This window comes from Austrofundulus limnaeus, unplaced genomic scaffold (genome assembly GCF_001266775.1).
Source record: "Austrofundulus limnaeus strain Quisiro unplaced genomic scaffold, Austrofundulus_limnaeus-1.0 Scaffold458, whole genome shotgun sequence".
Classification (NCBI taxonomy): domain Eukaryota; kingdom Metazoa; phylum Chordata; class Actinopteri; order Cyprinodontiformes; family Rivulidae; genus Austrofundulus; species Austrofundulus limnaeus.
In genome coordinates this window covers 364,671-377,322 of record NW_013952860.1, presented here as the reverse complement: position 1 = coordinate 377,322, position 12,652 = coordinate 364,671, and the positions used below count along the sequence as shown (strand labels likewise).

At 37.4% G+C, this 12,652-nt stretch overlaps 2 protein-coding genes across 2 annotated transcripts in view; both read left to right on the top strand.

The window, feature by feature from the left end:
• Positions 1–2,603: 2,603 nt before the first annotated feature.
• On the top strand, positions 2,604–7,047 carry LOC106529680 (ras-related protein Rab-1B). Its single transcript, XM_014025159.1, has 6 exons — positions 2,604–2,711; positions 4,187–4,259; positions 4,344–4,439; positions 5,894–5,989; positions 6,091–6,222; positions 6,380–7,047. Exons 1-6 carry the CDS (start codon positions 2,698–2,700, stop codon positions 6,611–6,613), a joined length of 645 nt encoding a protein of 214 aa, XP_013880613.1. The 5' UTR covers positions 2,604–2,697; the 3' UTR covers positions 6,614–7,047.
• A 1,719-nt stretch (positions 7,048–8,766) lies between these two features.
• Positions 8,767–12,652, top strand: part of rps3 (ribosomal protein S3) — a 5,515-nt gene continuing 1,629 nt past the window's right edge. The window contains exons 1-4 of the mRNA XM_014025157.1: positions 8,767–8,850; positions 9,664–9,794; positions 10,886–10,979; positions 11,504–11,598. Of these exons, the coding sequence (XP_013880611.1) occupies positions 8,821–8,850; positions 9,664–9,794; positions 10,886–10,979; positions 11,504–11,598 (350 nt within the window). The 5' untranslated portion in view covers positions 8,767–8,820. The remainder of the gene's footprint in view (positions 8,851–9,663; positions 9,795–10,885; positions 10,980–11,503; positions 11,599–12,652) is intronic.

Below are 12,652 nucleotides of genomic sequence, written 5' to 3'. Positions count from 1 at the left end.
AGCCAGAACTGCAGGTTTGATGTCTTCTAGGCAGAGCTTTATAGTAACTAAGTACATTTACTTTGTTACAGTACTTAAGTAGTTTTTTTTGAGGATTTGTAATTTCACCATTTTTAAGTAGCTACTTTTACTTTTGTTTTTTTTACATTTTAAAGCTAAAATATGTTTACTTTACTTTAAACTGTGACACCTAGTTACTTGTTACAAAATTAAATATGTTTGAACTCATCATGAAAGATGTTTCTGCTCTAAAAAATGAAGTGTTGAATTTACTCAACAAAGTTATGTCAACTGGCTCCACTGAACCTAGATGAGTAAACTGAGCAAAAAATATACATATATTACTCAGTTCAGTAAATTCAACAGTTTATATCTTAGAGAGTGTGTAAAAGTACTTTTACTTTTACTTTCCAAATTTTTATGAGCAGTTTTATGACTTTTACTTGAGTAGTTTTCTCATCAGTAAAATTTATTTTTACAAAAGTCACTTTCTGTTCATGTAATTTTACTTTTACTTAGTTATTTTTTTCAAGTTCTTTACCTCTGCTTGTAGGGAAGTTTTAGCTACATTGGAGCTAACAGTTGCTATTGTCTCAGGATGATGACGTCATAACATGAGCCGAGCACCAACAGCAAAGGCTGCGTTCCATTCTGAAATACCTAAATGTGAACTTCAGCATGAAAGGTTTAATTTTTACATTTAGATTTAGGATTTAATATTTAAATATATTTTCTAACATTTAAATTATCTAAATGTAAGAACAGTGAGCTAAATAATGAAAAATTAAGGTTTTGTGAACAGTTACTCGCTAAATGAAAGTCATTATAAAAACAACAACAACAATCTCATTGTGAAGAGAACCATTGAAGGCAGAACAATATTTATTTTGTGTCACAGTTTTTTAATGTTCCCAGCCTTCTTCTAGCTTTCTAACCTCATGTCTTTGTAGTTTCTTTCTCCTCACTTCGCCTCCTTCTCTCGATCCCTTCCCCCAGTTTTCCCACCTCTGTGTGGCATCGGGAGCTCAGAAAACCCTGCTGCCGCCCTAGCAACCGCTGCGGCGCCGCCTCYGCTCTGGCAACAGGCCATGGTAAGGGCTGCCGACCTCTGACCCCAGCACAGCTGCCCAGTCATCGCAGGTCCCCTCCATCCTCCCGCTATCGGCTCGTTCTCGTGACCAAAAGGTCACGTGCGGGAGCTGACACAAACAAAACTAAATCACCAGAAAGAGAAAGAGAGGAGGAGAAAAGGAGAAGAAAAGCAAAACAAAGGTTGAATTAATAAACTTCAGGGAGAAAAGGAAGAGGAGAGAAGAAACCAGACTCATTTTAGCACAGGTCTCTAAAGTACTTGAAAAAGATAACTACCAGTAAGTAAAAGTAAAATTACATGAACAGAAAATGACTTTGGAAAATATAAATTTCACTGATGAGAAAACTACTCAAGTAAGTCATAAAACTGTTCACAAAAATTGGGGACGTAAAAGTACTTTTACGCACTTTCTAAGAAAAAACTGTTGAATTTATTGAACCAAACTAGCTATATTAAGCCAGGTTGAGTAAATTGAGTGATATTTGTATATTTTTGCTCAGTTTACTTAACTTGGCTTAGTGGAGCCAGATGAAATAACTTTGAGTAAATTCAACACTTCATTTTATCAGAGCAGAAATACTGTATCTTCTTTCATGATGAGTTCCAACATATTTAATTTGTAACAATTAACTAGGTGTTACAGTTTAAAGTATAAGTATCATTTTTAGATTTAAAAATGTAACAAAATGAAAGTAAAAGTAGCTGTTTAAAAATATTATTGGTAAAATTGCAAATCCTCAAAAAAACTACTTTAGTACTGTAACAAATGTACTTAGTTACTATAAACCCCTGCATTTTAGTTAAGAAAGATAAAATAGAGCCAGTAGTAAAGGAAAATACAATTCAATTCAGTTTATTTCTATAGAGCCAAGTCACAACATTCGTTGTCTCAGGGCACTGTACATAAAAAGAACAATCTGAAGAAGAAACCAGCAGATTGTGTTGAATCACTTCATCACAGTCTCCCATCCTGAGCAAACGGTGGAGAGGAAAAACTCCCTGCTAAACAGGAAGAAACCTCCAGCAGAACCAGGCTCAGGACAGGAGACCATCTGCCTCGACCGGCTGATTGGAGGACAGGAAAGAGACACAGACAAACACAGCAGAACTGGTCCAGGTGCACCTCCTACCGAAAACCAAACAATTGATGGATGAGAAAGAAAAAAACGAAATGCCACATTAATTTTTCAATATTTGCAAATTATGTTTTTGTTTTTGTCTGATGAGAAGCAACAGAAGTTCTTGATTTATTGGTGCTTCAAACATCACCTCATGAGGAGAGGGTGGTCTGGGTTTCCTCTCTTAAATCTGATGAAACCATCTTCTCTAACATTTCTGGGTGAACCACTTCCTGTTTGTTGCTGCATCTGATCAGGTGACATGCAGTGGTCAGGTGGCTCCAGGTGCTGTCCTCTGTGTAACCCGAGCTGAACCTCATCAATAAATAATGAAGGTGAAGCCATCAGCTCCTGAGGCACAAACCTACCTTTCTTCTTCTGAAGGGCCGGCTCGTCAGACGAGATCCAAACAGTTTATACGATTTTATGTTTGTCCAGTTGTAGAAAAACTGTTTAATTTTGCTGAGCGGAGCGACCTCGCCGACCATGAACCCTGAATAGTAAGTTCTCCTTTCTGTTGCTCTTTAAAGTGGAAAACTATGTGTAACAGTCTGAACTCCTCTTTTTGTTACTTCAGCATCTTTATTCTCCAATCCTCCAAATAAAACTGATCTACAACCATCAGAACTTTTACTGAAACAAAAGGCTTTAAAGTTTTTCTTATTTAAAATACCCTGATTCTGTGGATTTACATAAAAACCACCTGATCACTAGCCTGGCCCTTGCCTTCCTACGCAGTTCCGCTCAATTCTAGTTTCCCTTCACTGCTCAGTCTGGGATTTCTCCCATAGACAAGGATTTCTTCAGGAGAATTTTACCTGAGCCAATCAGGGCGAGTCCAGATCCTCCGTACGAAGCAAAGCAAAGAACAAGGGTTTGGTTTTAACCAGGCTACCTGATCATCAGAAACGATTTTAGTTTCATTGTCGTTGGATCTCTAGGCCCATGTTGGCTTCATGCTTTACACAAATGTTAAGGATTCATATATCTCCAAAGCAAGACCTCCTCTGGGTAATTCAGATCACAACCTTGTTTTTCTCTGCCCAGAATATAAACCACTTGTTCAGAGACAATATGTAACTACAAGAACTAAGAGAAAGTGGTCACAGGAAGTCGAAGAAGCCCTACAGCAGGGCTATTCAACTGGTGGTTCGCGGGCCACATCCTGCCCGCAAGTGACCAAAGTTCGGCCCACCAATTGGTTCGTTCATCTCCTAAGCCTAAACCCCTGGTTTTCTACTTTAATTACTTTAAGTTCTTTTAGCTGGACATACAGCATACATGTTTGGTATCTACAGAAACATCAGAATCTTGGCTACAAGCTGGTAAAAAACATTTCTATGAACAATAAAGACAGTTAAAATTACAACCATTTGAAGATAAAACTATGAAAGTGAAAATAAAATTGCTTTAAAATTTTGGCAAGTCAGAGATGTTAAAATATTATTTGTGTTAAATAGGAGGCATGTGTTCTTTTTGTTTTTGTTGTTTAATTATCACTACTTTCATAGGGTTCTGTATGTTGTATTCATGATTAAATGCATTAAAATAAACTATTTTAAAGGTAACAGATCTTTGTAATACTTGGTTTAATTACGCAATGACTTTGATTGCTGGATGTTTGGCCCCTCAGCTGTAGGCCTGCAGTAACTGTGGCCCCCAGGTCAAGAATAGCCCTGCCCTACTGGGATGCTTTTCCTCTTCATGAGATTGTTTTTTAAAAAAAAGGTGTCTTCAGGTGGAGGCTTCTTCAGTTTGGTTGTAATGCAGACCAATACGGAGGATCTTAACCTGCCCACAGCCATCACCATCTACAGCAACTCTTTAGTTAAATGAGTTACTACATCTAATTTCCCTCTGGGATCAATAAAGAATGTTTGAATTGAACGTGGATGATGGGTAATGTAGTCTCAAACATCCTGAACATCTTTGGTTTGGTTTTAAAGTATCCGTTTCACTTCTTGTGTTGTTTTAGTGATTTTCTGTTCAAACTGCTTCTGATTGGTGACTCTGGAGTTGGAAAGTCCTGCCTGCTGCTGCGCTTTGCGGTAGAGATGTTTAAAACTATTTTTTATTGTTATTGTTTTAAAGATGCTGTATTTTAAAGTGTAACAGTGATCCACTTGGTGCAGGATGACACCTACACTGAGAGCTATATCTCCACCATCGGAGTGGACTTCAAGATCAGGACCATCGACATGAATGGAAAGACTGTCAAGCTGCAGATTGTGAGTTTATCGTGCTGTCTGACTTAATTAATAAATAAATTAAGTAGAAATTTCCTCTGAGGGTCACATGAGTGTTTAAAACCAAGTGAGCAGGAAGCTGTTGTTTGAATGACCAGTTTATGAAGATTAAGGTCCATTTCTTAGGCTGTGCACCGTATTTCATTGCCCTCGGACTGCATTAGCAGTGACCCAATGTTTATGATTTAATCTGCTGAATTGAACGTTAGAAATGAAGACAGGCAGATTAGAAACAGTTTTTYGGTCATCGTTCAGATTATCTTTACAATTTTTAGACCTGGACATGTTTTCTACTCTATGATGCAAGAATCCAGATCCAGCTCATGGCTCACTGATGTTTTCAAGAGAAAAGCTGTTGCACAGTTTTATTAACCTCCTGAGACTCAAGCTTTTGTTTGATGTGTATTTTATTTTCTTTCTCAAAGCTACATGGGATTGGTAGGTCTTGATAAGTACAATAACTAGACTGTCATGGGACATGAAGTTGTTTTTTGCAAAAAAAATTAATGTCCTCGTATGAGGACACTAGGTCTAAAATGTCACGTTTGTTGAGGAATACCTGAGCAAAACTTGAGAAGCTTTATGATGATATTTCTAGGGGAACCATTTTCCTGGTTATTTTGGCAACACATCAGCTGTTGATCGTCATCAGTGACAACTTCTTCTTCTAGCTGTTGTTGCTGTTTTTTTTATTTATTTATTTATTTTTTTTTTGGCGATTTGCAATCATCATTTGGTGCATTACCGCTACCACCAATAAGGAGTGTGAACCAGGACTAGCAAGCAAAAAAAAAAAGAAAGAAGGAAAACTAATCAGTGACAACTTTCAGACTGATCCTCACTTTAAGGAATTACATGACACAAAGGCATGAAGTCGCAGAGCATTTGACCAGAACATCCTCTATAATTAACTAGTTGAACAAATGAACTACTTGCATTAACTATTTGCATTTGTGAACTCTTCTATACATTCCCAGGTTTATCCAACTKCACGGCACAATCATTACAAAATATAGTCCCACTGTCCTCAAGTGAGGACTTGTTCTATACTAATATTGTATTTCACTACAACTGCAGCAGTTAGGTAAAGTCGTATGCTTTATGAAACTAAAGATGTAACTGTGCATGGACTACTTTAAACATGAAACATGATTTGAAGTTTTTACCTTTCCCATTTTTCTGATGAGAGTTGCAGTAGAAACTCTTTACTGAGATCCCCGCCATCTTGTTTTCCCTTAAATGACCACTAGATGGTGCTGGAAGTGTCTACAATGAGGAAAAATGTGTCCTTGTTTAAAAATAAAAAATAGGTATCATGGTGCAGAGGGGCAAAAATGAAATGTCCCCGTATGAGGACACAGRGTCTCAATAAGAAACATACAAAACTCAGAGACTCCTAAAAGCATCTGATGAAGTTTATTTCTGAACCTCCTCAGTGGGACACAGCAGGTCAGGAGAGGTTTCGAACCATCACCTCCAGCTACTACAGAGGAGCACACGGGATCATTATTGTGTATGATGTCACCGAGCAGGTCAGTGGCTTTATTTTATCGTATCTTTTTTTTTTTTCTTTTGAAGACAGGGGGTTTGCTTGCAGATTAACCTCTAAGATTCTTGTGTTTTCTTCCTTCAGGAGTCCTTCAACAACGTGAAGCCGTGGCTGGATGAGATTGATCGTTACGCCTGTGAAAACGTCTCCAGGCTGCTGGTCGGAAACAAGTCCGACCTCGTCAGTAAGAAGGTGGTGGATGCTGCCACTGCTCAGGTAAAAGGATGTAGAAACTTTATTTGCGATATTTTAAACTGTTGCAGTTGTTTAAATAGTTTAGTTGTAAATAAAATATTAAATTTAGTGACTTGTTCTGTGGTTTTGGTTTTGTTCTGACGTTGCTGCGCTGTGATTGGTGCTCTGGTCTCCTCAGGATCTGGCCTCGTCTCTGAAGATCCCCTTCCTGGAGACGAGCGCCAAGAGCTCTGATAACGTGGAAAAGGCCTTCCTCACCATGGCCTCCGAGATCCACAAGCGCCTAGCCAGCGAGGGAGGGGGGATGCAGGGAGAGTCGACGCAAGCCAGGGCCCAGACCACCAAGATCGACAGTGCACCTCTGTGGCTTGGAGGGAACAAACAGACACCTGAGACCAGTACCTGCTGCTGAGACCAGTATCTTGGACCAGTACCTGCTCCTCACACCAGTAACTGCAACCATACAGGTTCCTGTAGCTGAAACCTGCTAAATTAAGTTTTCCAGTCTTAAAAACTCAAATCTAAGTATTGAAATTGCTGTGACTCAAATAATAAACATTTTGTTTTAAGCTTTTGTTTTTCAACGTTCTCATCACAGGTGATCAATTTTTTCTTTTCTCAAAAACGATATTCTGAGAGCATTTGTTTAAAAAAAGAGGCTAAACTATCAGAAAACTTCCATTGTTTATTTTTGGAATTTTAACAAATCAGTGCAGAAATGTAGTTGAAAGATTTTCATTTTCCCACAAAGATTCCTAAAAACTGTAAAAAAATAAATAAATAATGAATCACTTTGGATGATTGTGGTTTGAAAAGATTGCAGAAATGTTTTTGTAATAACAAATATGTGATAATAAAGATTTTTTTCTTCACCACAGCATCATTAAATCATTTCCTACAATTAAATAATCATTTTWAAAAAGCATCAAAGGATGTAAATGATGATGTGAACTGCTGCCATCTGGTGGACAGGAATTACAGTTCATTCTTTTTCCATTTTTGCAGCTAAATATTCAGATTTGTATTATTCATCTTAGCATTTGTAATTATGTACAGTGCTCTTGCTTATTATTTTAGAAATATGTTTGTTTTGTGCAGKATTAGAACCACCACAAAAATATAATATTCCAAAACTACATTTCTTAAATATCAGTCGACCCTTAAATTCTTTCAAACCTTTTGACTTTTTTTTGTAAGAGTATCAAGGTAATAACCAGAGGAAGTTGTCTGACAACTTGGTTTAAAAAAAGCCCCMTGTATCTTCTGGAAATGCTAGGAAATGTTTAAAGGCAGAACTCTCACTCTTTTTGCCCACTGGTGAAATAAAGAATTAAGAGGTGAATTAAACTGATTATAAACATTTTTACACTTATTTTAGTGGCCTGTTTGTATCCAGCATCACTTAAATCATTACAAACATTATCTTGTAACAGTTGTTGTCTCACAGCAGTAAGGTTTCTTCAGGTTTTTCTTTTATTAATAGAGTCGAAAAACCTGCAGGTTCTACTGAACATTGCCCAGAAGTCTCTGTGTGGCCCTTCAGACACTCAYAAACCTCAACAAAACAAAAAAGAGTGAATTTTACTGTGTAGATGTGTTATTATTATTATTATTGTTATTATTTTAAGTTCCTTGTATTTCTAGTTGTGAGGTTGTTTCTCTGTCATGCCACTAGAGGGAGGCAGTCAGTAAATACCATAGAGGCCTTTTTTTTTCTTTTATTATTTTTTAATAAACTTTATTATACAAACAAAATTCAACAATGCAATGAAATTCTTATTATGAGAAGTAACCGTTCGACTCACTCTATGTATTTATGTATACATATATATAAAGAAGAAAATAAAAGATAGACAATATGAAATACGAAATTCACAGTTTGCAGTAGATGCACAAAGAGTAAAATGTAAATAAATAAAAAAGTAAGGATAATATATACAACGTAAAGTGAAAATGTTGAACAGCAAATAACAACAAAATAGCAAAAAAAAAATTGGGGCAACATAAATAACAGAATAGTGCAGGCAGGGTGAATAACAAATACATATAGTACTGTACTTCACCGATGATAGTAGTGGTTATGACAGAAATGTATTTCAGAATATGTRTATTGCAGATAGCATATACTGCACAGTTTAGGTTATTGCACAAGTAAGAGCAACATGAGTCAGTCTCACTGAGCAGCAGCAATGGACTTATTTAGTGTAGAGTATATGTATTCTATGGTAAGTATAACATAAAATAAACATAGAAATTTCACCACTGACACTTTAAAGAGTCGACAATAAAAAAAGCAAAATTATAAAATTATAGAAAATATTAAATATTACAAAAATAAGACAAAATTGAAATTGCAAATGATACCAAAAACGCAGAGAATGTAATAAGATTATATGTATATAGTCAGAAGCTTGAGGTGTTTTTTTTATTTAATAAACTGTAAAATTGTTATATATTTCAACACAAATGAATCTAAAACAAAGGCAGAAAACATTTAGCATCAAAAACTACATTTCCCTGCGTGAGCTTAGAGACAACGTCACCGGAAGTTTGCCTGTTTGGTATAAAAGCATTTCCGTGTCCTTCCCGGGTCCTTTCCTGTCTACGGCCTTTTGGAAGATGGCGGTGCAAATCTCCAAGAAGAGGAAGGTTAGCGGCGCTTTATCGCACTTTTCCTCTTACGGACAGCGGGTTTCTGTCAAAATATCACCATCCTGAGCGTAACGAAGGTGTACCGGGATTGTACCGGTGTCGGCTGGGGCCGTCCTGCTCCGGTTCGGAGAGGATTGACCCAGATTCTGGCKGCGCCGCGTCCTCATTTATATTTAAGCTAACATGGCTCTGTGTCCGCAGGAAGAGCAGTTCAACCAACCCGAGCTCCGATTTKAGGTTTAAAACGTCAGGCCCAGAACTAAAATCTGTCCAAATGTTCCGAAATAGTTGAGCTAGCTCCACAAACCGGGTCAAGCCTCGTAACAAATCACGTTTTAGTTATAATGAGAAAAAACTACCGGTGGGTCTGTGAATTCAAAGCTGCAGAAGAGCCCAGCTTTAATTTATTTTAGCTGTTAAAGTGTTTAAAGTGATGTTTATGGGTTTATTATTACCCTCTGTGTTATTTAGGGTTCAGCAGGTTAATTTAGTTTCTATGACTGACAATTACTGATGTCACTGCATCATTGTTTAACCAAAACAATCAATATCCACTTTAATGTTTCATATATTTATAATTTAGTTGGAGTTAATCAGGGTAAACTAACATGACTGTCTACAAGTAAAAAAATAAACAACACAAGCTGCTCAGCTAGTTTAACATTTATAGTTCTTAATAGCTTCAGTTGTCTGAGTATGATTTGAAAAGCTTTGTAAATGTGGTTTTCAGTTTTTCTCCTGAGGGTAAAGCCATTATTCTTTTGTTTGTTRCCATGATTGTAAACGTAATAAATCTGTTTGTCCCTTCAGTTTGTCGCGGACGGTATCTTCAAGGCCGAGCTGAACGAGTTCCTGACTCGTGAGCTTGCTGAGGATGGATACTCGGGTGTGGAGGTGCGCGTGACCCCGACCAGGACAGAAATCATCATCCTGGCCACGAGGTGAGGACGGCCGGTGGATGTGTCGCGACTAAAACTGCTCCGCGCTGATGGCAGAAAGACGTCGGCTCGGTCACACACAAACACCAGCAACTGTTGGTGCTTCTGTTTGTTTTTGTGTGARATCTTTTAAAAYCTGCAGCAGTCCTGACTGGTGCAGMTCATCGACACAGCAGGGTGTTTGTTGCTGTAAAATATAAAATCCTTTTGAGCAGAACTAAACAAGTAATTTTGCCAGTTAGAAGCTGAGTGTTTGTTTCAACGTATAAGAGCAGCAGTTAGTACTTATATCTCTTTAAAGTTTGACAGAAATCACATGATTAGTCTGGGCTTGTTTAAAATGGACCATTAAAACAGTCTTTAATGGTTGTTTTTCCTACTAACTCAGATGTTTATAATTTAAAGTGCCTGTGACATGAATTTTTTTAACACAAAGGCATTTTTGGAAAGATAACATTAACATATTGCAAAAATAATTTCACACTGCTGAGATGAACAGTTGAGATATTTGCATTTGAAGTAACAGGAAGTGATGTCAAAAGGGAATGTGCATTGATTATATGGTTAACAACACAGACTGTAGAGAAGAATCTTGATGTTTCTTTAGATTATATTGAGTSTCTGAAAGAGTTGAAAACGAGCCAAGTGTTCAAATAATATAATTTCAATAAACAAAGACTAGAGAGTTATTTCTTAAATAGTTCCCCTTTGATGTCACTTCCTGTTTTACCTTGGCTGATCCAAGTTCAAAAGAAAATATGCCATTTATGTGACCAAATGGGTAAAAATCCTGTTTTATTCAAGGTTTCTTCTATATAAACGTGTTTTCTTTGACTTTGTGTATTCGATGGATAGGCATGATGTCACCGGCACTTGAAGCTGGTGAAAGGTAGACGATGTGAACCTCCAACAAACTGCTGCTCGAGCTGAAACACAGTTTAGTTTCTTAAGTTAATATTTTCTGATCCTGCTGCAGGAGTTGTTAAACTTTAGTGCTGTTTTGACAACAGATAGGAATGAGCCTTGACAGAACTGTTATTCTGGATGTTCTGGACCACTGTGGGTGTAACCCAAAATGTTTCTGTCTTCTGCAGAACCCAGAATGTTCTGGGAGAGAAGGGCCGTCGGATCAGAGAGCTGACCGCTGTGGTTCAGAAGAGGTTTGGGTTCCCTGAGGGCAGCGTGGAGGTAAGACGAGTGCTCTTTGATCCTGCTTTGTGTTTTTACATCAGGGAGAACTAAATCAGTGATTAATTAAAACTATTTCACTTTATTTAACCAGAACTAGTCCTTTCTGTAACCAGTTACTCACTTCATGTCAGAAGTAGTTTTATTTTGTACGGATCAGACTGGATGTTAATCCCTGAGCTCAGATTCCCTTCAGTGATGATCAGATGACGAGACGGAACAGGACTAAACCTGGCCCTGAAGGTTGCTGGTTCAGAACCATGTTTTATGGTTCTGCCCTGGTTCCTCGGGTCAGGAAGTCTATTGAACCTGAAGACACCGAGGCATTTGTCTGAGAAGGGTAGAAAAATGTTGCAAATGTGCATTTTTATTATCAGTCTTTACTTCAGGTGTGGGTCTAAAGACAGCTTGGGYTCTGATTTGTAGTTTGATGTTGAATTAAGTAAAATCAAACAAACAAACTTTGATTCAGACTCCTCACACATGTTCCGTAGTAAACAATAATAAATGTATCTGTGTTTTAGTTGTATGCTGAAAAGGTGGCCACGCGTGGTCTTTGTGCCATCGCTCAGGCTGAGTCTCTGCGCTACAAGCTGCTGGGAGGTCTGGCTGTCAGAAGGTGACATATTTAAATAATTTAATGTTTATTTTCACACTAAGTTTTGAACATGTTCAGAAAGAACTGCTGTGGGTGTCGTTAACTCATGTGGAGAACTGAAGCTGTGTTTTTGACTCCTGCAATAATAAATACCTGAAGAGCTGGTCCAGGTGCACARACAGGAAGTGATGACASAACCTCACTTTGTCCTGGAGCTGCTGATTAAAGATCTGTGTTTTTGTTGTGTAATATAAATATTAGTGTTTGTTGTGCCCATTTATGTTKGACATTTTGTAAAAATTATAAATATTTGTTTTTGTTTTCCACTTTAGGCAGTTGGAATGTACTTACTGTATTTATTTATGTATAATACTAGAAATTTAACCCTAAAAATCACCCATAAAGTGGGGGGAGTGGGTAATATTATACACAGGTTATTGATAATTAGATTTTTAATGCTTTTTAAGCTCAAAAAATGATTGCAATATATATGAATAAATACTTTTAAGTTAATTTGTAACCTAAACCTGCAGTTTAATTATTATAGTTGGAAATGTTAGTTACTTTAACCTTTAGACCCTTCCATTAATTTAAATGTTTAAAAACCCATCGTGGGGCGTGGTGGAGATGTTTTTTTGTTTGTCAAATGTCTGATGTGACAGTGTTTGCATGTCGTAGATGACATCAGTCAGGTTTATTTGTTTACTCTGAGGGCACTCGCTCTCCTTCCTGTCCCTTCAGTGATGACACGATGACGAGTCGGAACAGGTCTCCATCTGGTCCTGGTGTTTCACCGGTTCAGGTCCACGTTCTGTGGTTCTGCTCTGGTTCATCAGAACAGTGGGGCCTTTTCAGTTGAAGACATAGAGGCATTTGTCTGAGAAGGGTCGCTTAAAGGGATCCAGGATTAGTTGTAACATTAGATTTTTATTTGATAAACATATATTTTAACTGTAAAATAAAGACTAAAAATACTGTTGGCTGTTTTTATAATTTTAAAAAATATATTTTAACATGGACAGAGCCATTTTATTTACACACAAAGCATTCTGGGTAAATGATGACGTGGATAGGT

What these genes read in the sequence shown, in the direction of transcription:
- LOC106529680 (XM_014025159.1), top strand. An exon ending in TGTATGATGTCACCGAGCAG is followed by an intron (nt 5,990 to 6,090) that starts GTCAGTGGCTTT and finishes TTCTTCCTTCAG; the next exon opens with GAGTCCTTCAACAACGTGAA. An exon ending in TGGATGCTGCCACTGCTCAG is followed by an intron (nt 6,223 to 6,379) that starts GTAAAAGGATGT and finishes TGGTCTCCTCAG; the next exon opens with GATCTGGCCTCGTCTCTGAA.